The 27,654-nt window shown below is 41.8% G+C and overlaps 1 protein-coding gene and 1 long non-coding RNA gene across 2 annotated transcripts; one reads left to right on the top strand and one right to left on the bottom strand.

Moving 5' to 3' along the window:
* On the bottom strand, nucleotides 1-27,061 carry LOC113598315 (uncharacterized). Its single transcript, XR_008295585.1, has 3 exons — nucleotides 27,006-27,061; nucleotides 3,381-3,536; nucleotides 1-1,950 (listed from the first exon to the last, which is right to left on the bottom strand). It is a non-coding gene; the product is annotated as an uncharacterized LOC113598315 (long non-coding RNA).
* CCDC195 (coiled-coil domain containing 195) lies at nucleotides 13,547-26,690 on the top strand. Its single transcript, XM_053215865.1, has 3 exons — nucleotides 13,547-13,811; nucleotides 20,070-20,322; nucleotides 26,350-26,690. The coding sequence occupies exons 1-3, from the start codon at nucleotides 13,547-13,549 to the stop codon at nucleotides 26,471-26,473; spliced, it is 642 nt and encodes a 213-aa protein (XP_053071840.1). The 3' UTR covers nucleotides 26,474-26,690.
* Nucleotides 27,062-27,654: the final 593 nt, after the last annotated feature.

Genomic DNA, 27,654 nt, shown 5'->3' with positions numbered 1-27,654 from the left:
GGGGGGGGGGGGAGGAGGGAGAATCTTCAGCAGACCCCACACTCAGCTCAGAGCCAGATGCAGGGTTCGATCCCTGGGATCATGACCTGAGCGGAAATCAAGAGTCAGGCGCTCAACCCACTAAGCCACCCAGGCGCCCCTTAGGTACTCATTTAGTTGTCTCTCTTATTCAGGCATGAAACCTGTCTGTCTCCATGCCCAGTATAGTACATTAGATAGGTAGATACTTAAAAAGTATGCCCAACATGTAAATGAACGGATAAATGAATACATGAATAAATTGCTTCAGACTCTCAAAAAGAATCGCACACGCACCCACGGGGCATTTCAGTTTGTGACAAAAAAAAAAAACCTCTCCAAGCTACTGCACCCCTGAGTTAAGAACTTCAAATATGCTTTTCCCTTTGTGATATACTACCAGGTATCCTGTCAGTCTGGAACTAAGAGCGCGGAAGAACCAGGGATAAATGATGCACTCCCCCTCCCCCACCACGCACACACCACCATCACCACGTGGAAAGCGGAAATGGCCTGAACAGCAACAGAAGCAAGGGTAATATTTACTGGCACTCGTTACTTGCCTTGAATCCCTCCATCTGGCAACTAATGAGAACAGGGTGAGAGAAAGAATGAGTAAGGAGGTTTTGGCGAACAGGCTGTTTCAGAGGTCAGGCCTGAAAGGAGCATCATTACTTCTTCCCATACTCCCCTGGCCAGGACTTAGTCACATGGTTCCACCTAACTGCAGAGGAAGCTGGGCAATGTAGTTTAGCTGCGAGCCAAGAAGAAAAAATAAAGTAGATTCGGTAAACACATCTAAATAAAAATGCATTTAAGGCATAAGTTTTCCTCTGAAGATTGTTATAGTCAATCCCACAAGGTTGCCATTCATTTTTAGTATTCTCAATTTCATTTGAATTTCCTTGTTAAGACACAACTGGGTTTTTTTTTTTTTTTTCATTTCTTTGGGCATAGGAGTAGAGATCTCTCCTTTTGTGGATATTAACTATCTTTAGAGACTATGCCTCATAATTTCTGCTTATTTTGCATTTGCAAAGTTGCTTTACTTTTCTAAATGTTCTATTTTTATATATATTTTGTTTTGTTTCCCAAATGTTATTCTTGACTTATTTTCCAGGAATATTAATTACAGTTAATTGTTTGAATTTTCTTCTTCTCCCTACACTTGTCTCTGTTTCCTACAAGCATCTTTATTTTGTTTGTTTGTTTGTTTGTTTGGACCTCTGTCTTTCATGCTGGATAATTCCCTTGTCTTTTATTTATTTCCTACTCATTCATACTCAAAGGGACAAGCTACCATGAACTCAGCTGTATGTGTGATGGCAAGGGGCGGGGGGGTGGGAAGGGGAGAGAAGCTGCCTTCCCATGGGTGGAATCATCAACTAATAATATCTATAGATATCAATGTCCCAGGAACCAGAGAAAATTAACTAAGAGTTACAAGTCTTTTTTGCCAAAAAAAAAAAAAAAAAGTTCTAGCATTTTCACCCTTTGACAGGTAATACTCAATCCTCTGTCTGCAGTACAGCATTCACACTTTGAACTTGAACTTGGTGTGCCCCGTTCAGAGACCTTTTGGTTCATCCTTCCCCAAGAATAAATCTCCAGCGTTATACTAATACCTGGGAAGTCAACTGGATATGTGGGGCCAGGAGGGCATCTAGGAAGCCAGCTGCTTCAATGATTCTCTTTGTCTTGGGCTTTCCAATAGCTACACATTTATAGGTACCTGACATTTCAAATCCTCAGGGTTTTCATGTTGATTCATCTGTTTCAAGGATTCTACTCAGGTTCCCATGCCCTCTCTCTCTGGTTGGCCGGGTCACTTACCACTTTTCTCTCTGAGTTCTGGCTTCAGAAAACTGCCATTGCCTCTTCTTTCTTTCTCTTTGTAGAGCCACACCTTCTTTTCCCTTCTCTTTAATGGAGCTGTGAGAGGGAGTGGAGATAAACACACACATTCAGTCAGCTGCGTTGAATTGGAAGGCCCGGCATAGCACATTCTTGTCTCCTATTGTTAATTTTCTGTGTCATTTTAAGTCTTTCCACCGTACTCAACATTGAGCTAGATGTACAGTACCCTACACACAAACCTCAATGTTTGTGAAATTCATCCATCTCTCACAAATTCATCTTTGTGAGATTCATCCATCCATAATTATGGCACCATTGAAATGGTTAGATGTATTTTCTATTTTCTATTAACCAGCAAGTGGGGTTTTTGGTGGTGGTGTAAATTTTTGACTTTAGAGGTTTAGAAGATTATGCATCATGTTGCTCTTTGTCCAGTATTACCTTTACATTTTTAACATGCTTATCAAAACCTATGTTCTCTATAGTTCCATGAAATAAGTCAATATTTATACTTTTCCCTAAACTGGAAAAGAAACCTAGCACTCCATCACTTTACCAGTCCCACATATGTCAGGTCATGAGCTACGGGACTTTAGTTCCAGATAAGTGACTATGAATTGTTTTCCATGTTAGGCATCAAAGATTAATAAGGTAACTCTATGTTTGACTGGTTTTGTTTACCTGTCAATTTCTTATATCTCAGGTGTTACTCTTTCTCTGATTCACTTTTCAGTTTGCTGAAATATATCCTTGAGTAACTCTTTCAGAGAAGGCTTGTGGCTGGTAAACTGTCTGGGTCCTAGCAGATCCTAAATTTTCTTTTTCTTGCTTTTGCACTTAAATGTTGTTTGGCTGGGTATGGTTTTCTAGAATCAAAATTATTTAAATCAGGACTTAGATAATAATTTCTCCTTTTATTCTGTCATCCAGTGCTGCCAACAATAAATCTTTTAGGAAAACAGGGGGGCGTTTGTTTTGTTCTTTATCTGTTTGTTTTCTGCTCTGTAAATTTTTACGGTTTTCTTTTCATCTTAGGGATTTGGATAGTGGACGCATTAAGATGTATCCAGATCTGAATCCTTTTTAAAAATTCATCCTGTGCAACACTCAAGAAGACATGCCATTCTTCAGCAATGTACATCAGGTATATTTTCTTCAGGTATGTATCTCCTCTCGTCTTTCTAACCTTTATTATTCCTCTGTTAGTTATCTGTCACTACATAACAAACCACCTCAAAACTTCAAGGCTTGGGGTGCCTGGATGGCTCAGTCGGTTGAGCATCCAAGTCTTGATTTCAGTTCACATCATGATCCCAGGGTCATGGGATTAAGCTCAGTATGGGGCTCCATGCTCAACATGGGGCCTGCTTGGGATTCTCTCTCCCTCTGCCCCTCTCCTGCTCACAGGTACACAGATACACACTCTGTTTCTCTCTCTCAAAAAACAGCAACAACAACAAAAACAAAAACTTCAAGGCTTAAAACAACATTTCGTTATTTCTCACAATTCTGTGGATTAGCTGGTTGGCTCTTCCATTGGTCTTGCCTGAGGTCACTCACGCAGATGCTTCCGGAGGGCAAGTCAGCCAGGCCTGGGCCCAACTGGAACACTCTCTCCATCTGGGCTTCTTCATCCATCACGTGGAGTCTCCACGCAGCATCTGAGAAGGCAGAAATGGAAACCTCAGGGACTCCTAAAGTCTGAATGAAGTCACACATCATCTCCATCATTTTCTACGGGCCAAAGCAAGTGACAAGAACAACCCAGATTCAAGACTGGAAAAACAGGCTCCATATCCCAATGGGAGGAACTGCAAAGGATTTGTGGACATATTTAATCTACCACAGTTGTTCTTTACTTCTTTGGGAGCTTTTACTTGACAGATGTTAGACTCTTAGGTCAATGCCCAATGTCTCCAAACTATTCTCTCATTGGTCTAGAAAATGTCTTTGATTGACCTAATCTTTTGGCAAATACTCAAGAATGTACAGGAGTGGTTTACATTCCTTATCCTCTCCTCATCAACAACATGGACTTGTAACCAGAGCTTTTGGAAAGGTGAGGTGCCAGGGAATGGGAATTGGTAGACGACAGTGGCCCAAAAGGTATTAAACACTTCCAAATCCCTAAGGGAACACTGAACTAAAGATTCTCAGTGTCTCGTGCCTGGAGGAACTATGATTCTGGCAGTTCTATGAGCAGCTCTATGTTCTGGCAGACCTTAGAGAACTGAGAATTTGTTACCTCCTTTTGGGAGCATCAACATTCTTCTTTGTGTAGCCACCTCAATACATTTCCACCTGCTTACTTTTTTAGTTACGTCTTTCTATTGTGTCATCTGGTCTCTTCCCATTAGCCACATCATTGTGTTGTTGGCAACAACCACGAACCTTTCAATACATACAAAACAGTCTTCTAGTTGCCTTGAAATAATTTTCTGCCTGCTCTCTTTCATTTTGCAGATGGGTTCTAGAGGCAAAATAAAATAATTTTGCCGTATTTTCAACTTGGATAATTTAAGCAGACAAATTATTAATGGAAAGATTAGCTCAAACCTCCAAAAGATCTGCATACTCCCAAGTGATCTAGATTTTACCAGCCTCTAAATTAATTGTGTGACCTTGGACTTGTTTGCATGTCCTAGTTTAGTGGCTAGCATGTAGGGAGGAATTAAGTAAGTGCCTTTTGATAAAATGTAAAAGTAAAATTTGTGTTCATATGCCATGATTTTAATCATAGTTGCCTTCATTTGAGGACCTACTATGAGAAAGACACTCTCTAAGATTCAATACATATGCATTCCATTAATCCCTCCAGAAACCTATGTATTTGACAAACATTTATTGGAAACTACTATGTGCCAGGCACTCTTGTAGGTTACAACGATACAACAAAGACCAAAAGAGACCCAAGTTCCTCCATTCATGATGCCTTGTATTCTGGTGGGAGAGGTACACAGGCATAAAGAAATAAACAAAATAGTATCATGTCGAGTGGATATGTCCTAGAAAGAAAAATGAAACAAGGTGGGGAGATAGGATGTGAGAGTGGCAGCTCTCTTAGACAGTGAAAGCCTCTCTGAGGAGCTGATCACTGAACAGAACAGTGAATGAAGTGACTCTGAGGCACTGTGATCTGAAATTTCAGGCCTCTATGATACAGAAGTGGCTCAGATATTCAAGAATGTGTCCAGGATCTTTGTTTTATGGCTTCCACTACAGAAATCAATGTTCTCACAATTCTAGAGGCTGGAAGCCCATGATCAAGGGGCCTGCAGGTTCTGTTTCTGGTGAGAGCTCTTTTCCTGGTTTTCAGACAGCCTCAAATGCCCTTCCTATGTGTGCATGGAAACAGAAATGAGACAGAGAGAATGAGAGAGGGAGAGCCTGTGCTCTCTAGTGTTTCATCATGGGAGAATTAATCCTATCAGATCAGAGCCCATCCTTATGACTGTAATCAGTTAGTCCCTTCGAGGTTCCGTCTCCTAATACAGCCCCACTGAAGGGTTAGGGCTTCAACATACGGATTTTGAAAGAACACAAATCTTCAGCCTGTAGCAGTCTTACGTCTAGAAAGCGACAGAGATGGAACTGTAACTCAGGGCCACTTAGCAGCAAAGGTCGCATCCTATCCATCATGGTGCAAGACAGCACTCCCTAAGACAAGATTGCTTTCAGGACAAAGTAGGGCAATGAATGGGAAAATGCTCTATAAATAGTCACTCACTACACAAATGTAACATGGTATTATTACCTCCAAGACTGTCGCTGTTTCTCATAACATAAACATCTTTTAAAGCACTGCAGTCTCATTTTAGTGAGACTTATCTGTGTGGTCACTGTAAAGAAATAACAGCTGAAGAATCAACCCAACAGTAGATGAATGAAGCATATGGAATACGAAGTGTCCACGCAAAGCAACCCTGATATAATTAATTACGTGGGTTTTTTTTTTTTTTAATTTCAGAATGCTGACAACCAGAAGTCATTACAATGTTGGCTTCTTCCTTCTCTATTTATTTTTTCTCCTCCATTTCAAACATAATTCTCTGTACTCCTGTCCAAGATGCTGGCTAGTGAGAAGCATAATGAAAATACTCGAAGGGGATCTAGATCAACAGAACAGTCTCCATCTTTCAGTAAAGAGAATGTTAACAAGCAAAAGGGTGTCATCATAAAGGCTATTGAAGCAATGACCTCCCGGGACTGGTAGCAGACACAGACTGAAAAGGTGACACTACCCTCTTTGGTGCTTCTATTTGCAGAAACTGGTCCTAGAGGAAAGCTTTGTAATATTCTGCAATATGAGCCAATAGAATGTGACCCTTTGGGAGAAAGAAGGAAAGTCTTTCCAAAGTAAGGAGGCCCTGGTGCAGACATTTTAGTATGTTTAACGCTGTTAAAATAAATGAGGTCAAAGCAGAAACATCATGCTATGCAAGACTCTAAGTGAAATTGGAATTTTTTTCAAAGTCCCATCTCATTAATAATTAATAGTGACCAAGGTTCAGCAAAGCCACGATACAGATTTCTCTTCATCTGTAAAATAGGATAGGCAATATAAAACCAGACACATTTCTGGCAAATTGGCTTCCCAAAGCAGATGTGTTTCTAAATGGGTCACTTTTTTTGTTATTTGCATAACAGTATTCCTCTCAGGAATAGAACTTATGAGTAATGGCCTCCTGGAAAGACACAGCATTCCGCCGACTCTGTGAATAATCTTAACAGAGTAGCCCATGACGGTGGATGTTCATACAATCATCATCATGTGACCAGAAAGAAGAATGTCAATGCTCACGGATTGCTTTCAGGATTTTCCTAGCCCAACACACCTGAGAGACCAAATGGGGCAGTCCCCATTGGTCACGGTGGCACCTTGTGACAATAACTTTTAGAGAAGAGAGAGAGTTTGAAAATAAAAGCACACAGGCACACAGAGATGGCCAACGTGGAGAATCCCCGTCTAGAGAAATAAAGTTCTCTTGAAAAAAAAAAAAAACCATTGAAAATATGGAGTCAGTCAGAGAATTTTCAAGAGTCAGTGGGAGATACTTCTTTCTTGTTAGATCTTCCCACAGGATTCTGTGGCAGTAAAAGAAGTGAGGGGAGAGGAGGAAAGCTGGACAGGTCGGGAGAAAGAACCTGCCTGAGCATAGGCCGGCCTGACACACGCTGAGGACTGCTTCTGGGCGCAGTAATTTTGCATTCTTCAGAGAATCCTTCAGTGAGATTTTACGTGTTGTGCCTGTGAGCGTGCACACACACACACACACACACACACACACACTTACATATCATGTTGCCTGATACAAGCAACATACTCAAGAACAGCCTTGTTAAAGGATCCTCCAGGGCCATGGATGTGCTCTACATCTGCCCGTCCAACACAGGAGCCACCAATCCCATGCAACTAGTGATCCCATCTCAAGATTCTTAATTATATCAGCAAAGACCCTTTCTCCAAATAAGGTCCCAAGGTCCAGGCATTGAGATTTAGAAACTTACTCGGGGGAACCACCATTCAATCCTTTCCAGAAAACAGCCTGGCCTGCAGCCCGTAGAAGGACCCACTCTGACCTCCCTCAGGAAAACCTTTTGTGGGGAGCATTGTTGCCTGGCGTCCCCAGCTGGGGTGCCACAACTCCAGATCTGCTGTGGCAAGCATGTTCGAGCCCCCCCCCCCCGCCGCTTCTCTGGGCAGCTCCCGGTCAATGCTGAGCCCATCGTTCAGATGCCCGAAGACCTTCAATTAAAAAAAAAAACTGGTAAAAAGGGGCACCTGTGTGGCTCAGTCCGACTAACGTCCAACTCCAGTCATGATCTTGTGGTTCAGGAGTTCAAGCCTGGAATTGGGCACTGTGCTGACAAGGTAAAGCCTGCTTGGGATTCTCTCTTTCTCTCTCCCTCTCTCTCTCTGTCTCTCTCCCTCTCTCAAAATAAATAAATAAAGTTCAAAACCAAACAAAAAAAAACTGGTAAAAGAAAATGCACTAAAGCAAGAAGAAAGATAAACCCTGGGAAAAGACAGGGCAGTTCCAGAAAGAGTCACAATATACCATTAAATTTAGTAATCTTATGACTGCAAGAAACAAAGCATTTAAAAAAAAAACTCTAAATAACAATCACAGGGGCGCCTGGGTGGCTCAGTCGGTTAAGCGACCCACTTCGGCTCAGGTCATGATCTCACGGTTCGTGGGTTCGAGCCCCATGTCAGGCTCTGTGCTGACAGCTCAGAGCCTGGAGCCCATTTCAGATTCTGTGTCTCCTTCTTTCTGCCCTTCCCCACTTGTGCTCTCTCTCTCTCTCTCTCTCTCTTAAAAATAAACATTAAAATAAATAAATAAATAAATAACAATCACAAATAGGAAATATTCAAGGGAAAGTTAAAGAATGTTAGGCTTTGTGGGGATCAAGAGGAAGAAATGTCAAATAACTTCTCACATTATTAAAAAATATATGTATTTAAAAATTAACAGTGTATGTCAAAGGAATAGAAATACAGCCCAGACATAGTTTTCAAGCCCACAGAGGAACAACGAACACGTTTTGAGGCCCTTCTATCTGCTAGTCGCTGTTGAAGTGCCTCCTGTCACCCTGACAGCTGCCCCAGGAGACAGTGCTCCTCGTCACCATTCCCAACAGGTAGGCGGCCAAGGGCATGAGAAGTGACTGACCCAAGGTCATACTGCCAAAAAGCGGTGAAGCCAGAACTCAAACCCAGAAAGCCTGTTTTCAGAGGCTGTGTCCTTTTCTATCTGTGCTCTGGAAAGGCAATTTATTAAGCCATCTGAGGACAGAGGTAAAGGAAGAAAAAGAAGCAAAGGGAAAAAGAATTGCAAATAGAGAATAAAGAAGTAAGTCGAAATGTATCAATAGTAATAATTAAGTGCTGGGTTGCCTGGGTGGCTCAGTCAGTTAAGCATCCGACTTCAGTTCAGGTCATGATTGTGAGGTTTGTGAGTTCGAGCCCCGTGTCGGGCTCTGTGCTGACAGCTCAGAGCCTGGAGCCTGCTTCAGATTCTGTGTCTCCCTCTCTCTCTGCCCCTCCCCTGCTGGCGCTCTGTCTCTCCCTCTCTCTCAAAAGTAAATTAAAAAAAATTTTTTTAACAATAATAATAATAATTAAGTGTAAATGGATCTTACAAATTGATTTGGAAAAAAATTTTCCAAAATCCATACAGTAGCCCAGAAAGCCCACTTGCTCCGTCTCCCCCTTTACCTTCCTGACTCTTTCTAGCACTTTCTCCCATTAACCATCCCGATCAAATCGTGCTAGTCTCCGTGATGCCCGTACATGTGAACGGAATGCAGCTCCCTTAGTGCCCGTGTTCTTTCCACTCACTATGCCAGGCACGCTGCTTTCCCATAGATCTGCGCCCCCCCCCTTCCTCAGGCCACCTTCAGAGTGACCCCTTCCCTAGCCGCTCTGCTTTAAAATTAATTTAAATTCAAACTCTCACTGCCCTCACCTGGCCTCCTTTATTTCTCTCCACAGCCGCATCCCTTCTAATGTCCTTTGCATTTTTGCCTATTTTTTGTGTCTCTTTGCTGTCTTCCCGGCTAGAATATAAATTCCACTAAGGTAAGGGGTTCTGTCTGTCTTGTTTTTTAGAAAACGTCCACTGCTGTGCACAGGGCTTGGCACGTGATAAGGAGTAAATAAACATTTCTTGAATAAATGCGTGCGATGATAACAATAGAAATGACGAGATATTTAGAGGTACATGATAATGAAAGTATTCCATAGCATTAGGTCAAGATTCCTGTGGATGAAATTCGGAAACCCCATGGAAGCACTTAATAGGAGATCAGAATAAATGTCATAATAAAGACAATACAGGAAAGATGTCGATTCTCTCCGGTTGACCCTTAAGTTACAAGAGGGATTTTCAGAAAGCAAAAATATCAGGGCTCAGCAGAAAGGAACAACTTGCTTACGGTTGCACAGCCTATTAAGTGCCAAAGCTTGCATCAGACCAGACTCTCTTTCCCTCCTCTCCTCTGCCTTCCCATCCCCCCTCCCCACCTCACCTCCCAAGACCTCTCCCTGCAGTCTGACAGTAGATGGCAAAAAGAACAACCAGCAATGTTCCATTTTAAAATCTGATGTTATTCAACTCACACTTAGCGAAAACCGACCCATTTCAAAGCACTTCTTGTAAAGTCATTTTAGTCTTCACTGTTATCCACGGAGATGACTGTCCTTATGTTCCGTTTACAGGTAAAGATACAGGCTCAGAAAAAAAGGAATGGCTTGGCCTTACAGTGAAAGTTCACACAGCCAGATCCTTACAGGATACCTTGCCTGGAGGCTTAAACTGGGCGCTCAGTAGCTCGGTAAACGTTCATTAAAGCAAGTTGATCTTGGAAAGCGAGGTTACTTTTCTGGTCCTTCGTTTTGCATGGGAAAAAGGAAGGACTCTGCATCCTGGAAGACACACACAACAGAAACCAAGAGAATCAATTCATTCCCTCTAATGTTTTTTAGGGGGGCCGAGGGAGGGGGAGTCTTCATGGTCTCTTTAAAAGGTTGAATTACGTGCCTGTCTTTAAAAATGTGGAGATCTGGGGCGCCTGGGTGGCTCAGTGGCTTAAGCGTCTGACTTCGGCTCGGGTCATAATCTCATGGTGTGAATTTGAGCCCCACGTCAGACTCTGTGCTGACAGCTCAGAGCCTGGAGCCTGCTTCGGGTTGTGTCTCCCTCTCTCTCTCTCTCTCTCTCTCTCTGCCCTTCCCCAGCTCTCACTCTCTGTCTCTATCTCTCTCTCTTAAAAGTAAATAAACATTAAAAAATAAAAATAAAAATAAAGAACAGGTGGAGATCTGCGGGGCCTGGGTGGCTCAGTGGGTTAAGTGTCTGACTTTGACTCGGGTCATGATCTCATGGTTTGTGGGCTCTCTGCAGTCGGTGTGGAGCCTGCTTCAGATCCTCTATTTCCCTCTCTCTCTGCCCCTCCCCGGCTCACTATCGCGCGCTCTCTCTCTCTCTCTCTCTCTCTCAAAAATAAATAAACATTAAAAAAAATTGTGGAGATCTTATATAAAATCTGGATTCCCAGCTCTTTTGGGAAAGTCTAAAGAATTAGACTTTAGCAACCAGTGGCTGGAGGTCAGTGGCTGCTGAACTCGGCATTTTCCTCATTCATTTATTCTACTGGCCTCTCTGTTTCAGACAGTTGATTTCTAATTTCTGCAATGCCCATACCTTCTGCATATGATTTAATAATAAGTTAGTGACAGATCAGAAGTTAGGACCTTAGGACCCATGATTTTGCCTTATCCCTTATATCAGTGCAAATTCTTTGCACACGTCAGTCTTAAGGAGGCCTTGAAATTCTTACGCTCATGAGAAACTCATCACAGGTCAACAGTAGCCAATCAGACGGTGGCTGTTCCTCCCCCCTACCTGTCTCAGGGAAAGTTTCTTCATGCTCACAAAGCCAGCTAAGGCAAGATCATCTCCCATCCGGCTGCACAGGGAGGCAGCTGATCTCTTTCATGCGAGTTGACCCAGGGCATCTTCAAACATCCCTCTCACAGACTTATCAGCATTGCATGGATGCTGTGCCCATCAAAAACTTCTCATCTCCTCCTTCCTTTCCACACGACTGCTCTGCCACTGCGTGGTACTCAGATGTCAAAACAACGTCGAGATGGCAAACTGTCAAATGCGCTCTCGAGTCCGGCCTCATTGCAACACCAGATGCTTCCGGTCACCTGGGAAATCACTCTGACAATAGCTACATATCAAGTTCAAGGTCAAAGTGAATTCTCAGCAGATCCTGCAAAAGTAGAATTTCTCAGCAGCTGTTTAAATAATTTATAACAGCAGGATGGATGCTTGCCTGAAAAGTGAGACATAAGATTTCACGTAAGTGACATCTTCCTATTAGGTCTTAGACGGGAAGGCAATCGGGTATCTCCACGCAGGACATGTGGTCGGGTGGTGATGCAGTTCAAACCCCTGAGTTCTAATCTGACCTTGCTCATCCCCTGTCACTGACTAAGACTGAAGCTTCTGACAGGTAAGGAAGCCACATGTCAGCCCTACACAAGGCACGATTGCATGTCCCAAAAAAGGACATGCTGTGTCTTCATTTATTTGAGGAGGATAGAAGGAAGGTGCTCGTGCCAACTCTGTCTGGAAAGCAGGCAGCCTAGTGCAGCTCGTCTCGTTTCTTAAACTGTTTCCTTAGATGTGGGAAAACCCAAAGGTCTACTGCATTCCCACCCAGCAGACTCATGCTGAGGGCTGGAGGAGAGTGGTTTATTAGCTGATGAAGAAGACGAGCGTTAGCTATGTGGTTATCTAGGGGGAAACACTCTCAGCCACGGGGACAGCCGATACCAGGGTCCTGAGGCAGGAATGTATCTGTAGTGTTTACGGAACTGAGGAGGCCAGTGTGAGTAGGGCAGCGTGGACTGTTGGAGCCAGCAGGAGTGGCAGATGACATCAGGACGGAGCCAGAGACCAGACAGTATGATACTTTGGTGCCCACTGTGGGAACTTGCCTTTTACTCCCACTGCGCTGGAGGGAGGCTCGTGTGGACTGACTTGATACCCATGTGTATTTAAGTATGTTCAGAACCACTGGAGTGGGCTAATCCACTTTTGCAAACGTCAGTTTTGGGAAATCTGAAAACACAGTCGGTATTTCCAATGAAAATTTAGTGTCTGAATTACGATGGGCTGTTACGTGTAAAATGCACCCTGAATTTTAAAGACTTAGCAAGAGAAAAACCACATAAATGATCATTTGTATCCTATCGCAAAAGTGCATATATGTTTAAACATCAATTGAATTTCCAAATAGATGCTATCTGGAATGTATGCTATTTAAGATTCATACTTTTCACTCCCAACAAAGAAACCCCTTCAGGAAATAGGTAATGAAAGCTGTTAACTGTCACATGTCCTTCTCATTCAAGATGAATGTTCAGCCTATACCTTCTTACGTTCCCAAAATTTCCCTGGGCAACATTTGCCCAAGCAAACACTCTACAACCAAGTAAGAGCAAAAATGCTTACAAGATAGAAACCATACCTAAAAGTGACTGTATGGTCCTTGAGGAATTTAAGTGTCATTATCTTTTATTATAATATCACTGCAATAACATGTCCCCTATGGTCACCGTGACTCTTAACCAACAGCTGTCAAAATTAATAACTTACCCCAAAGTATAGAATCACGAGATATTTTCTAGAAGAGACATTTTTATGTGCCAGTTTTAATGTATTAGTGACAGTGAGTCTATAAAACATTTTATTTCAGAAGCAGTAACAGAGAAAACTGAGCAGGAAGGTGAGTTCATGACAGAAACAAAAAAACTCTATCCCTCCCTGGAAATTTTTCGAATGCTCTCTTCTCTTCCAACACAAAGCAATATTCCAGAACGGCGGATTGATAGGAAATGAAAGATATGGAGAAAAGCTCTGTTCTGAAAAACAAAACCGAGAATGAATAAGTCATGGAAATCCTTTACCTCCCTGACAGTCTAGCTCCCCAGGTGCTGAAAGCTGGCATAGAGAAGAGTGACATCTATTGTTCAGGAAGGTTTATGGGTGGGATCAGCCAGTCCCACTGAGTAGACTGTGCGTTTGGTTCACGAGCAAAAGGTGACCTGTCTTCCCAGAGGAGCAAAGCAGAGCGACCTGAGAAGAGGCGAATGGACGCGAATAGCCAGTTCCTAAGAATTATCCAGGAAATGCGGGCAGAGATCAGCAAGCTGAAGAAAGAGAATCAATTCCTCCGGATGACGCTGACTTCAAGCAGTCTGAGAATCTCAGGCGGCCCATGCAGAGAATCGGGAGATCAAAGGGAAGAGGAAGTCACAGACCCCGGCAACCTCGGGAAAACATCTGAAAAGTCTCCAGCAACCCTCTACAGTGGTGTTTCCACCGATGCGGCACCAGCTGGGCGCGAACATCAAGGTACCGAATGACCATGCCTCTTCTGGGCTGTGCCCACCTTTGCAAAGGTCTCCTAAAGATCAGATTTATTGTGCCTTTTCTATTAACTGCATAAATTGGTATTTATCGTGGTGAGTTCCATTCTTTTCCTCCCGGTAGATTAGCTTTCAATCCCCAGGGGAAAAAACGAAATCGCTAGCATCGTCAAGCAGCCTATTTTAGCAGCATCAAAACTGTTTCCAGCTATTCCTGGAAAGAAAAGAATGGCGGGTTTGTGAAAATCAACCACCTTAAAAACAATGTGCTTTTTTCCTTCTTGACCTCAAGCATTTAAATGCCACATGATAGAACACTGAATGGATGAGTGCCAAATGGCACGCTCACTTAATTAAGTTAACGATATTGCACCGGAGTTAAGTGTATGGATGTTACAGTCAGACAAATATGGCCACCAATGGTTTCTCATTCATTATCCACTTGACTCAGAGATCCTTACTAGAAATCTTTCACCTCTGTTTTCTACCTTTGGGAGTGTGATAACGCCTACCTCATGCGGTTGTAGTACCTGTCTCACGGCAATAATAGACCGAATGCTTAGCATAGCACCTGCAAACACACAACAAATGGCAGATATTGCTTCTTATCCGTGTTTTACAAAGAACTTTACTGCCCATAGGAATGTATGTTGCACATAATTCAACCTACTCTACACGCTGAAGACTTCAAACTCAGGGTCAGTGTCTAATATATTCTAATACTCAAGCCTCTCACGTTTTATGGGGAAGAATTTTGACTGAAGACTACACACAAAGTCAGAAATCAGCAGAGCGAAAAATCCGTTCTACATTTAAATTGCCAGTGTTTGTCTCCATCCAACATATTCAAATAAAACTGAGGTACATGATTAAATACTCAAATTTCTTAATATCGTCTGGCAAAGGCTTCGGGCAATGCCATTTGAGGTTCTGAATAGCTTGGCAAGAAAACATGTCGTTTCCACCAGCTGGTTTTCTCTGTTAGAGAAGTCTCTCTCGAGCACGGGGCCCTACATTTCAAAACTGGGAACAGATTCCAATAAGGATTTTTACCCTTTTTGTCAAGTGCGAGTCTGGATCTGAGTAGTTCTTTCTGCTGCCTATTTAACAGAGCTGAAAGAATAACTGATAAGGAGGTTAGACTTTCGCCTCGTCTAAAAAAAGAAAAAAAGAAAGAAGGATACATCCTTACCACCCCCCCCCAAGTTCCTCCACCTCTGCAATCTTGAACATTTTGTACTAAATGGCCCTGTCTTGGTAAGGGTCTTCCTTGGATACTATAGGATGTTTAGCAGCGTTCCTGGCTTCTAAATACTAGATGTCACTAGTATCTGCCTCTCACATTCATCATGACTGTCAAAAATGTCTTCAGACATTCCAAATGTTACTTGAAGGACAAAATTTCCTCCAGTTGAAAACCACTGCCTTATTCCAAAGGTAGACGACACTCCTTCAAATCTATTTTCCATGATGCTTATCCTAATGAAAAAGTAAGTTGAGTCTTAGTATCTCTATTCTGCAAGTTTTACACCATTCAAAGAACAAAGAGCATTACCCTATAACCTCTCAGGGCCTGAATGACATCAAGCTTAGGGGAGACTAGATTATTATTAAGAGCTGAACACACAGGGGCACTTGGGTGGCTCAGTCAATAAGCATCCAATTCTTGATTTCGGCTCAGGTCATGATCTCAAGGTTCAGGAGTTTGAGCCTCATGTTGGGTTCTGTGGTGACAGCACGGAGCCTGCTTAGGACTCGCTCTCTCTCTCTCTCTCTCTCTCTCTCTCTCTCTTTCTGCCCCTCCCTCACTAAGCTCTCTCATTCTCTCTCTCTCTCAAAATAAATAAATAAACATTAAAAAAAACCAAAAGAACCAAACACACAGTTGATAGCATACTTCTTCTGCATATGGATGGTAACTCCCATCAAGAATGTTAGCATTAAGGGGTGCCTGGGTGGCTCAGTCAGTTAAGCGTCCAACTTCAGCTCAGGTCATGATCTCGCAGTTTGTGGGTTCAAGCCCCACATCGGGCTCTGTGCTGACAGCTGGAAGCCTGGAGCCTGCTTTGGATTCTGTGTCTCCCTCTCTCTCTATCCCTCCCCTGCTCACACTCTGTCTCTCTCTCAAAGAATAAACATTAACAATTTTTTAAAAAAATTTTAGGGGCGCCTGGGTGGCACAGTCGGTTAAGCGTCCGACTTCAGCCAGGTCACGTTCTCGCGGTCCGTGAGTTCGAGCCCCGCGTCAGGCTCTGGGCTGATGGCTCAGAGCCTGGAGCCTGTTTCCGATTCTGTGTCTCCCTCTCTCTCTGCCCCTCCCCCATTCATGCTCTGTCTCTCTCTGTCCCAAAAATAAATAAACGTTGAAAAAAAAATTAAAAAAAAAAATTTTAGCATTAAGTTTGAGAAGAACTGGTGAAAACAGTTGATGGAACTTGGGGAACTCTTGTCAGTTGCATCAATAAAACACAGAAAGAAATATGATTTCAACTGGTTCTTAGAAGCCCAGTTGAAGGACTTCACATGCATTTATCTGTGTCTTCTATGTAATGCACTATTATGGAAGTAAGTGACATTAAGTAGGAAGAACATTGGCCTGACCATGAGGACACCGAGTTGTAGTCCCAGTTTTGTAAAGGTTGATCAGCGCTGAGTAGAACACATAAAATTCCTGGCCTTAGCATCCTCATGTAAAAATGAATGGATTAGACTCGACGCCATTCAAGGCCTATTCTAACTATAAAATTTTGTGATCCTATAAATGTAACATGCTTTTATGATCACTTGCCTCCTCTGTAAAATGGAAACAGTGATAAAATCTATCTCATATGGCTATTGAGAGCATGAAATGAAATAGCACAAGACTCATCATGAGCTACTTGGTAATAGTGAATACTGTATATTCAATAGTAACTATTGAATATAAGAATATTCCATGATATTCTTAATATGCATATTAAGAATATTCCATGATATTCTTAATATCATGGAATATGCCAGAAGAATATTATTTGACTTCGACAGAAGTTTTTTATTAGCAGTTTTAATAAGGCATTGCCAATATCCATTGAAATTCATACTTGAAACTGAATCATAGACATTTGCTATTAGAGAGCAACTTTCAAGATAATCCCTTTATTTTACAGGTGAGAATATAAGACCCAGAGGTTAACCTGCTCAATCCTCCTTAGAAAACAGGATAATATGAACCTATTCTTTGAGGAGTGCCTAGGCGGCTCAGTCAGTTAAGCATCCGACTCTTGGTTTTGGCTCAGGTCATGATCTCATGGTTTGTGAGTTTCAGCCCCACGTCAGGCTCTGCACTGTCGGTGCTTGGGATTCTCTCTCTCTCCCTCTCCCTCTCTCTGCCCCTCCCACCCCTCTCTCTCTCAAAATAAATAAACTTAAAAAAAATTAACTATTATTTGAGAAGGAACAATATGAAATCAGAAATGTGAGTCTCACTTTAAGAAAGGGAACTAATGATTAAAAAGGACTTGGAAGAGAATCACTCGGAACGAAAACTTCTTCTGTTGGTTCTGGGAAATGCGTAGTGAGACAAAATGAGATTTTATGAGTGGAGAAGTCTGCTTCCCTCAGGACACAGAGCTACACTACAGCCCAGGGACACAGCTGCTTGGGTGTATAAATATATACATATATATACATATACACACACATATACATATTTGTATATCGTATAATATATATACGTATACATATATCCATACATATTTATATTATAAACATATACATATAGCCATATATATTTATTTATATATAAAAGTATATATATTATATAAAATTATATATATCCAATATGTATATATTTATTTACATATATAAAATTATATATATATATAATTATATGCTATAATGAGAATGCAGAGCACCTGCTTAGAATGAATCTTTGTCGGGTAAATTCTCAAGGAAGCATCTGTACTAGTGGATAAGCATTCAGTGGATACGAAATCGAACCCGCACTTTCAGCGCTTCCCTGGCCCTCCTGCCCTGTGCCATGGCACCTTGGGACTATCAGGGAAGAAGCAATTTGCTGCAAGGAAGATAAAGGGAACAGCTCTTTACAGAGATCCCCCGGCATTGCTGGACCTCCGACTGTCTGCAATGCGTTCCTATCCTTTGCTGGCAAATACCCTGCATTTGGCAGCGATCCCTGAAGTTGTGCTAAGGACCCCATGATGCTGTGTTGAATGGCCTTTCCCTTTTACTGATGAGAAACCAAAGGACACAGACTATTTGTGACCCAGAGAGATGAACAAAGAACCGACTTGCTAATCGGTCAAGCTACAGAGTCCGTCTCAAATAAGAATAAACTTCCCTTTGCCCTTCTTCGCATAATTTCCTCTGTGGTGACTTCCTACCATTCAGTGCAAAGAGACTGCTTTGTAACTGTTTCAAACAGAAACTTTTATGATTGTGAGTAGTCATAAACTTACTTTTAGACAATTATACAAGTTATCGATCTCGGCCAAAGAAGTGTTTGGAGATAGTTTAGAAATAGTATTTGCATGCAGTTAATCATTTCAGATAGATTTGAACTTAGACCACCTCTCCCTACCCAAACTCTTGCCTAAAAGTTTCAAACTATAAGAAGCCAGGGACGCCTCCACTTGTTGAATGACCATAATAATTTGCTGTCTGCAGTCTGCATATGTGGGCAATAAATTTAAGTAAGAAATAACTGTGCTTCTAGCACTCTTAAAACCCAAACACGATACAGGCCTTCCTTTTCTTCTTTTTTTAAAGTTTATGTATTTATTTTGAGACGGGGGGGGAGAGGCAGAGAGAGAGAGAGAGAGAGGGAGAATCCCAAGCAGGTTCCAGACTGTCAGCACAGTGACCATCGTGGCACTCAAACTCATGAACCCTGAGATCATGACCTGAGCCAAAATCAAGAGTCAGACACTTAACCAACAGAACCACCCAGGAGCCCCAATGCGGGCCTTTCTTAAACATCCATGCTAGTTAATGCCAGAGCTGTGACAAGAAAGAATAAAGATTTGACAGACGTTCCTTAAGTGCTCCAGAAAATGAACACCACTCCATGAGGTCCCGGTTCTTAGCCCCCAGGTAATAACTGGAGGTCTGGCCAACATTAGTACAGAGTAACTGCAATTCAGACACATTAACCTCTCTTAAATAAAGCTCTTTTAATCAAAGTGCCCGAGTTACAAGAAAGCGAGAAGACTTAATTCAGATCAAGAGAAAAGTTTATTGGAAGACACTCACGGACAGAAATGGAACTGAGGGGCACCTGGGTGGCTAAGTCAGCCAAGCATCCAAATTTGGCTCAGGTCAAGATCTTACGGGTCATGAGTTTGAGCCTCACATCAGGCTCTCTGCTGTCAATACAGAGCCCACTTTGGATCCTCTGTTCCCCTCTCTCTCTGCCCCTCACCCATTAGCACTCTCTCTTAAAAATAAATAAAAATTAAAAAAAAAAAAGAAATGGAACTGAAAGTCCTCATAAACTAAGGCCATAAATTTCTCTGTCTCTCTCAGAACTCCAGTTTCCCATGCAATGCATCTTTACTTCTTTCCAATACCTGCTGGCCTTCCATCTCTCAATCAGCAGGCTTCCTCATAATGACTACCCCAACTAAAGTCAAAACACATAATTACGGGCCAGTTAACAACAGCCAGTTCAGTTATGTGTGGACATTCAGGGGATAAGAGTCTATGAGGAACAGGTCCTTCTACAATCTAGGAGAGAGGAAGCTGTCCAGAGTTGGCGTCTCCGGAATATCCATGTTCTTCCCATTTTAAAGTCTTGATTTATTATTTCTACTTGGCCAGATCTCTGTTCTTACGCTGCATCCTTTCCAACCACCCTCTTTATACAACTTCCAGACCTCCTCCCTCATCTGTCTCTCTCCCCTTGCCTTTATCAGCCTAACCTGACTTCCCAGGATCTATCACTACCTGAATTTTATCATCTATGGTTTGTTCATCATCTGTCTGCATACAAGAAGGTAAGCTCCACGCAGGCAAGAATTTTGTGTTGGCCACTACCATATCCCCATCTCTATCTCCGAAAAAAGTGCCTGGCATGTGACTGGCACTCAATTATTTATAAGTCAGTGAATAGATGTCATTTCTCTGAAGGAAAAAAAAAAGTAATCAAAAGCAATAGTTTTGTTGAGTTAGCTTTAACGAAGTACTATTAATATAATTTGCCATTTGTGGACATCATCAAAGGTAAAATTTTGGGTCTCCCATACAGGCAACGTCATGATTGTGAGACGCTATTCCATTTCTTCACCAGTTCATTCATTTGCTGCACGTGACCTCTGGAAAGCTGGGGAAAGACACCCAAAGAGTGGAATTCTAGACGCTCGGGGAAGAGTTAAGCCCCTGGCGTGTTCTTCAATAAAGAAGGAGGACAAGGAAGAAGAGATGTTGGCAGCTGATTCTTTGACCAACAGTAGTTCCAACGGAAGAGCTTTTCCTGAGCATGGATTTGGTAATGTAACCAGGTAATAATGTACAGTCTGCCTTGAGCTAAGTTATAGGCACAGGCTGCGATGGGTACCAAGATGTTCTCCTGGGTAAGCAAGGTCTTATCTGGTGGAGGAAACAAAACCAAACAGGCTCTCCGGTCAAAATAATTTCCATCGCATGCATGTCCATTTAGGGAATCAAAAGAAAGAAAAATTTTTGAGACCAAATGGCGCTATAATAGGTACCTCTGTTAGCAGAACACTTAGCCAGTCTTTACTTACTTATCGGGCATTAATGACGGTACTCTGAGCTGGGCACTGGTGATAGGAGATTCACAGGCAAAAGTGAGACATTATGTTCGACACTCTCATTCGGCGACAAAGACACACAAGTAAACTGATCACTGTGATAAAGTGCCTGTCAAGGAAAAGACACACTCACTTTGGGAACTGGACACAGAACTCCTCTCTGAGAGAGAACGGTTCTTAGAGAGGAAGTGACTCAGTGGATTGCGGGGCATATGAAAATGGCAGTGCTCGGGGGGCCTGCGTGGCTCAGCCGGTTAAGCGTCCGACCTCGGCTCAGGTCATGATCTCACGGTTCGTGGGTTCAAGCCCCGCGTCGGGCTCTGGGCTGACAGCTCACAGCCTGGAGCCTGTTTCAGATTCTGTGTCTCCCTGTCTCTCTCTGCCCTTCCCCCACTCGGGCTCTGTCTCCCTCTGTCTCAAAAATAAATAAACATTAAAAAAAATAAATTAAAAAAAATGGCAGAACCCAAAAGGGCCAAGAGGCAAAGAGAAAAGTAACTTGTTTTGCAAAATATATGAGCTGGTGTTTCGAGAGTTAGGCACAGCCTGAGAAAAAGAGAGATTTGAGAAAACATTTGAGAGACAGGTGGGGAGTCTTTAAGAGGAAGGTCAGACAGTGGCCCCAGCAGTGGGTGGAGCCAAGGGCCCTTTCAGAACAAAATTGTCTGTCAAGTCTAACTTCCGCCTCTACAAGGCTAGAGCATGACCTCCCCTCCCCACACTCGGCACCCTTGCTTTCCAATTCTCACTTATCATGGGGAAGAGAAAATGGAACAAATGTGGTTGTGGAGAGAAGAAGGGAGTCATGGAATTCAACAGCGGCAGGAAAACGAAGGGAGGGACAACCAGGGACAGGCCAGCAGGGATTGTCATGAACATTGGAGAGAGCGCCGGACCTCCCACAGGATGTGGGACACGGAAGCAGAGCCAGTTTTATTTGAATTTTACCAGACAGGATGAAAATTGTATTCCACTCATAGAAAGTTCTATTATAGAAACAGTGAGCGTAGCCTGAGTCATGGAGGACAGCTGCGTGGGGCCAGGCAAAGAAAAGTGGAAAGATCACCCCAGGTAGAGCGGAAAAGACAAGAAGACAGAAGAAAGCACGACCGTGAGGAAAACAAAAGTAGCAAAGTGAGCGAGGGTGAAGAAGGGAGCCAGACCCAGCATACGGAGCCTTCTGCGCCATGCTTGTGAGTCCGTGCTTTGTCCTATAATTATGGGAAAGCTAGTAAAGATAATGTCCTTCTGAAAAGTTGTAAAACACAAAAATATTCAGAAGTGAGTGTTACAAATACCCCTGTTTTCATCTGCAAGAATTGTGTCATACTTTCTACAGATATTTTATATATAACAAAAAAAAAAAGGAAAAAAATATTACTAATAAAGGCAAAAATCCAAGGGCGTCCGGGTGGCTCAGTTAGTTAAGTGTCCGACTTCAGCTCAGGTCATGATCTCATGGTCCATGGGGTTTGGGCCCTGCGTTGGGCTCTGTGCTGGCAACTCAGAGCTTGGAGCCTGCTTCAGATTCTGTGTCTCCCTCTCTCTCTCTCTCTCTCTCTCTCAGTCTCTCCCAAAAATGAGTAAACATTAAAAAAAAAAAATTTAAGACAAGGTTCCTATATCTCTCTTCCCCGGTCCCCGGTCCTGCCAATGGGCAAGTGTTATCATGAGTTTCATTTCTATCCTTTTGGTCTATTTTTTTTTTCATACATTCATTACATTCTTTCATGCATTTGTTCATTCAACAAATAATCCTGGAGGTGTACTACCTGCGGGGCAGGATTCTAGGCCATGAGGATATAGAAAAAAAAAAAAAAAATTGTCAGAAATCTCTGTCCAAGGGGAGAAGTTTCCTTTGTAACATGATAATCAATAAGCCTGAAAATACATACAGTGTATAATTTATGTTGCATATTAAGTATGAGAGAGACTAGGAAACCAATTAAAAGGGGAAAGGAACAGCTAACAGAGCAAGCATTGTTGAAATTTTTATCATGGCCAGAGAATGCCTTACCATTTGAGTAAAAGGGGAAAGAGTTCTGACAATATCTGGGTGGGAAAAACTTTCTAAGAACAGAAGACAGCAAATACAGTGGATGTTGGGAGGCGTTTGACTCGTGTCTGAGGAAGGGAAAGGAGGCTGTGATTGGAACAGAGTGAGCGAGAAAGTGGGGGAAGATGAAGGCAAAACTCTAAGGGTGGCCTTGCACTCCCTTCCAATGATTCTGGATTTATTCTGAGTGAACTGGGCACCTAACACGCTCTTCTCGTTAAAAATAAAAATAAAAGATTGTGTAGGGCGTCCTGCTTTAAAAAGACTGTGGGAAAACAATATAGAAAATTAAAAGACCAGGTTTAAGCTAAAAAAAATAATCTAGGCGAGAAGTGATCATTTCTTGGCCAAGGGTAGTAACAGCACATATGGTTTCTGGATATATTTTGAAGGTGAAGCCTGTAAGATTTATTGGCAGAGCAGATGTGGGATATGGAAACAAGAAGTGTACATAGTTTGGGGCGCCTGGATGCCTCAGTCGGTTAAGTGTCTGACTTTGGCTCAGGTCATGATCTCACGGTTCGTGGGTTCAAGCTCCACATCGGGCTCTGTGCTGACAGCTCAGAGCCTGGAGCCTGCTTCGGATTCTGTGTCTCCCTCTGTCTCTGCCCTACCCCACTCATGCTCTGTCTGTCTCTTTCTCTCTCTCTCTCTCTCTCTCTCTCAAAAATAAACATTTGGGGAAAAAAAGAAGTGACATAGTTGTGGATAGTTATATAAAAGCACTAAACGTTCATTGTAAAAATGAACGTGTCCTTTGTCTTAAAAACTTATTTATGTACAATATACATAGATACATAGATACATGTGTACATATTTATGTTTGTATATAATATATATACAGTTATATAAAGGCACTAAATGTTCATTATAAAAAGAAAATCGCAAATTATAAAACATAAATGCAATATTCAAAGTAAAAAAGTATAAAAAGGAAAATCTTCTATAACTTCACTGTCCGAAAAACCACCATTTACATTTTGATGGACATCTATCTTTCCAGGCTGTGTCTACATACTTTGAAACTGTGCCATGCACATATCACAATGTTTTATTTTTTGTCCTTAAACCATTACATTCTCATAGACCTATAATGCTGAGAAATGCAGTATTATTAACCTTCTCGTTTCAATTCATATTATTTCTGTGATCATTTAGGAGCGTAGCCAACGTTGATAACGTATTACTTCTCTGAAGCAAAATGTTTTCTCAATTCCAAGTTGCGGAGGAACAGGCTATTTAGAATACAATCCATTGGTAATTCAGAATCTACTTTAATGGGGAAGACTGAGCCAACTGCCGGTTTGTGTTAAAACAAGAAAGTCAGTAATGGCTTAAAATCAACAGCTGGGTTGGCATAAAATCCAGTCAATATGGAAAACTGTTGAGAAGAACAAAGCATGCTATTTTTTTGTTAGAGTTCTTTATTTTGTCTTTAACTTCTTCGGTGATTAGTAAAGTAATGTGTCATTACGTTAGCCCTCTAATTTTTTTTTGTAAATTCATTTACTTTCTAATAGCTCTCAAAGAATTTTACAAAGATTTATCAGGAACCAATTTGTTTGAACCAGCCTTTGAAGCAATCAGACATCGTACCTAATTTGCTTCTGAGCTTTTTCATTATTCTACCAAGGAAGCGTTTTACAGAACAATGCCAATGTCAATATTTCTAACAACTAATGTTCTCCAAACACCAGAGATAGAATGTTAATTTTTCCTTAATTTTCATAGAAATTAGAAACCTAGAAACCTAATCTTCTCCTGCATTTAAGAAAAAAATCTCAGGCAGGCAGCTGGGTGGCTCAGTAGATTGAGCCTCCGACTCCTGGTTTCAGCTCAAGTCACGATCTCACTGTCGGATTAAGCCCCATGTGGGGCTCTGCACCCAGCACAGAGCCTGCTTGGGATTCTCTCTCTCTCTCTCCCTCTCTCAAAAATAAATAAAACATTAAAAATAAATTTAAAAATAAATAAAAATAAATAAAAAGTTTAGGGGGATGGGTCCATATAGAGCATAGCATAAAACACAGAAATGCTAAATCACTATGTTGTACACCTGAAGCTGACCTAACACTGTACGTCCACTACACTCAAAATAAAATCTTTTCATAAAAATGAATCAATTATCAATTTAATTAGAAATGCTATATTATTCATTTTATTGATAGGAGAAACTAGACACATTAAAATCAAAATATACAGTTGACCCTCAAACCGTGCTGGTCTACTTACATGCGGATTTTTTTTAAGTACAGTACATGAATCTACTTTCTCTTCCTTATGATTTTCTTTTCTTTTTAGTATTTCTTTAGTTACTTTGAGAGAGAGAAAGAGCAAGCAGGGGAGGGGCAGAGAGGAAGGGAGAGAGCGAGAATCCCAAGCAGGCCCTGCACCATCAGCACATGGAATCTGACGCGGGGCTCAAACCCACAAACCCTGAGACCGTGACCCGAGCTGAAATCAAGAGCCAGTCACCCAACCGACGGAGCTACCCAGGCGCCCCTTCCTTATGATTTTCTTAATAACATTTTCTTTTCTCTAGTTTACTTTATTGTAACAGTACAGTATAGTGCACACAACATACAAAATATGTGTTAATCGAAGCGACTATTTCTGTTATTGGTAAGGCTCCCAGTCAACAGGAGGCTAGTAGTAGTTAAGTTTTGGGCAAAGTTATATGCAGATGTCCCACTGCCCCGGTGTTGCGTGCCTAACCCCTGCATTGTTTTGAGTGTCAGCTGGACCCTTTCCTCTTCTTACAGCAAAATGGTTAAGAAGTCAGCCTCTGGAATCCGATGGCTAAAATCTCGACTCCATCATTGGCCCTGGAAGAGTTATTAGTCTGTTTTGTACCATAGTTTATTTTTTTCTTAAAAAAGGAATCGTAACAGCAGTTACCATGTAGTTTTGTAAAGAATAAATGAAAAAGTCAAGTGAGTGCTTACAAATGGCAGAGCAGTTATTATTTTTATTGATCCCAAAGTATGGAACCAGTGGCCTTTCTCCCAAGGGAGGGAGCAGATGTGTTCCCCTGGACGCAAGTCACTAAATGCCACTCAGTGAAATGATGGCCTTATCTAATACAAAGAGAGAGAGACAGAGACTGACAGAGGACAAACTTGGAGAAAAGGCAATCATTTTAAACACCATTCTTTCAACTTTTTCCTGAGAGCAGTATATCCTAGTGTACGCCAAGAGTCTCTATAACACTATTGGAGGGAAAAGCAGCGGGCAAAATGGAAAAAACTAATCCCTCCAATGACACAAATCATCCCTCCTCTCTCCCTTTTACTGTTCAAGCAGGGTGGATGTAACGTTAATTCACAGTCAGTGACTTCAGGTTTATCTGGATTATAAAACAATCACCTCAAATTTCTGCTTCATTTCAACTGAAGAGCTTCAATGTGAGAGACCCTTCACCTAAGACAATATGATACTCTTTAAAGATCAAGGGAAAACCTCCCTTCGATAGTTTTAAATCTTAGTTTTATCAGCACCTTTCATTGGGCTTAATCAAAAGGCCAATATTCATGGATTTTTTGCATTATTGTGGAACTAAGCAAAATGTATTATTATATGTTTTAAATGAGATTTTAATGCTTCAGGCAGTATTTGGTGGTTTGGAAAAAAAATAGTAAATGTTTTATATAAAGGCTCAGTAAAAAGGGTTATGTATATTCTCCTTCTGCTTCCTTTAGGGACAAGATGAAGACAGTCAGTTTCCTGTTACCTGTGGATGTGTCTTCATATTCCAAAAATTCAAGTTCTTTGAAATGCTCACAAAACCAGACCACCAACCAACTAAGTACCATCGCAGAATAGGATTGTGAGGTGGTGAAATTTAAGAAACAGCTGCTTCCCAAGAGACGGGAACACTGAGGCCTCGTTGGGTCAGTATTCTCCCCTACAAAGAGCTCTGGCAAGATGCCCGGTAACACACACAAAATGCTTGGCATCAGGTCAATGGCCTTGTCAATGGACTTGGCCAAGAAATGGAAGCGATTACCTGATGTCGTTGTTGAATACTAATGTTGATGGCTGTACAGTGACTATTATAGTCTTTCTATGCAGCATGTGAGCAATTAAATGTAATTAAATTAAATTGCATGGGGTGTTCAGTATCTGCCTTATGCCATCAGAAAATGCTGTTTACATTGTAAGTGTCACTTTCCAGCTGAAACTATAACAAATCCAGGAAAAAAGGTTCTATGTTTGATTAATAGTATAGAAGCAATAGTGATTATCCTTACAGTTAATTGTGTGTTGATATTTTAGTGATACTAGCTCATTTGGTCTTTAAATATCCTGTGTCACAGGCATGAAAACACAAACACAGCAGACTCTCATAGCATACCTGGTGGGTTCGGAGCATGGGTCCAAGGCTGGCTAATGACAAAGTCACTAAAGCCGGTTGGAAAGAGAGAAAAAAGGTTCAGCTGATCATGACTTAGGGGCTGGAAATCCCAGAACTCCCTCAATTCCTGAACTTCTTTTCAGGGGAACATCTCCCCCTCCTGGTTTACAACAGTCACCTTCTAATACCAATACCCTTTTTAAGCTACTGTCTTATATTAAAATATTCAGAGCATTAAAATGCAGATGCCTTGGTCCCACCCCAGTACCAATACTCTTTTTAAAGAAATATCTTGTATTAAAATATGCAGAATGTTAAAATGCAGATTCCTTGGTCCCACCTGCGACCAACTGAATTTGTGGGAGAGGGAAGGGGACAGACAGGGAGAAAACCAGAAATTCCCATTTTAAACAAGCTGTGTCAGCTGATTTCGGCGAGGCTGCTATGCTTACAATTTACTATGGTACATACTAAGAAGCAGAGCCCAGGGCTTCCAAATCTGGTGCCAAGCTGAAGTGAAAGCAAAGAAGCAAGGAGAAGGTAAGAACAGTCCAATCCATTTTAATGGTCACAGACAGGCTCCTAGAAGGGAGATGAATAAGACAACGAATACCCTAAGGTAAAAGCCACGTAATAGATCAAATGCTTC

This window comes from Acinonyx jubatus, chromosome C1 (genome assembly GCF_027475565.1).
Source record: "Acinonyx jubatus isolate Ajub_Pintada_27869175 chromosome C1, VMU_Ajub_asm_v1.0, whole genome shotgun sequence".
Classification (NCBI taxonomy): Eukaryota; Metazoa; Chordata; class Mammalia; order Carnivora; family Felidae; genus Acinonyx; species Acinonyx jubatus.
The sequence above is the reverse complement of the archived record's forward strand: the minus strand, read 5'-3'. Positions and strand labels throughout refer to the sequence as shown.

What these genes read in the sequence shown, in the direction of transcription:
- CCDC195 (XM_053215865.1), top strand. Translation starts at nt 13,547, where the DNA reads ATGGACGCGAATAGCCAGTTCCTAAGAATTATCCAGGAAATGCGGGCA. An exon ending in AGCTGGGCGCGAACATCAAG is followed by an intron (nt 13,812 to 20,069) that starts GTACCGAATGAC and finishes TCTCCCATACAG; the next exon opens with GCAACGTCATGATTGTGAGA. An exon ending in GGATTTGGTAATGTAACCAG is followed by an intron (nt 20,323 to 26,349) that starts GTAATAATGTAC and finishes TGCTTCCTTTAG; the next exon opens with GGACAAGATGAAGACAGTCA.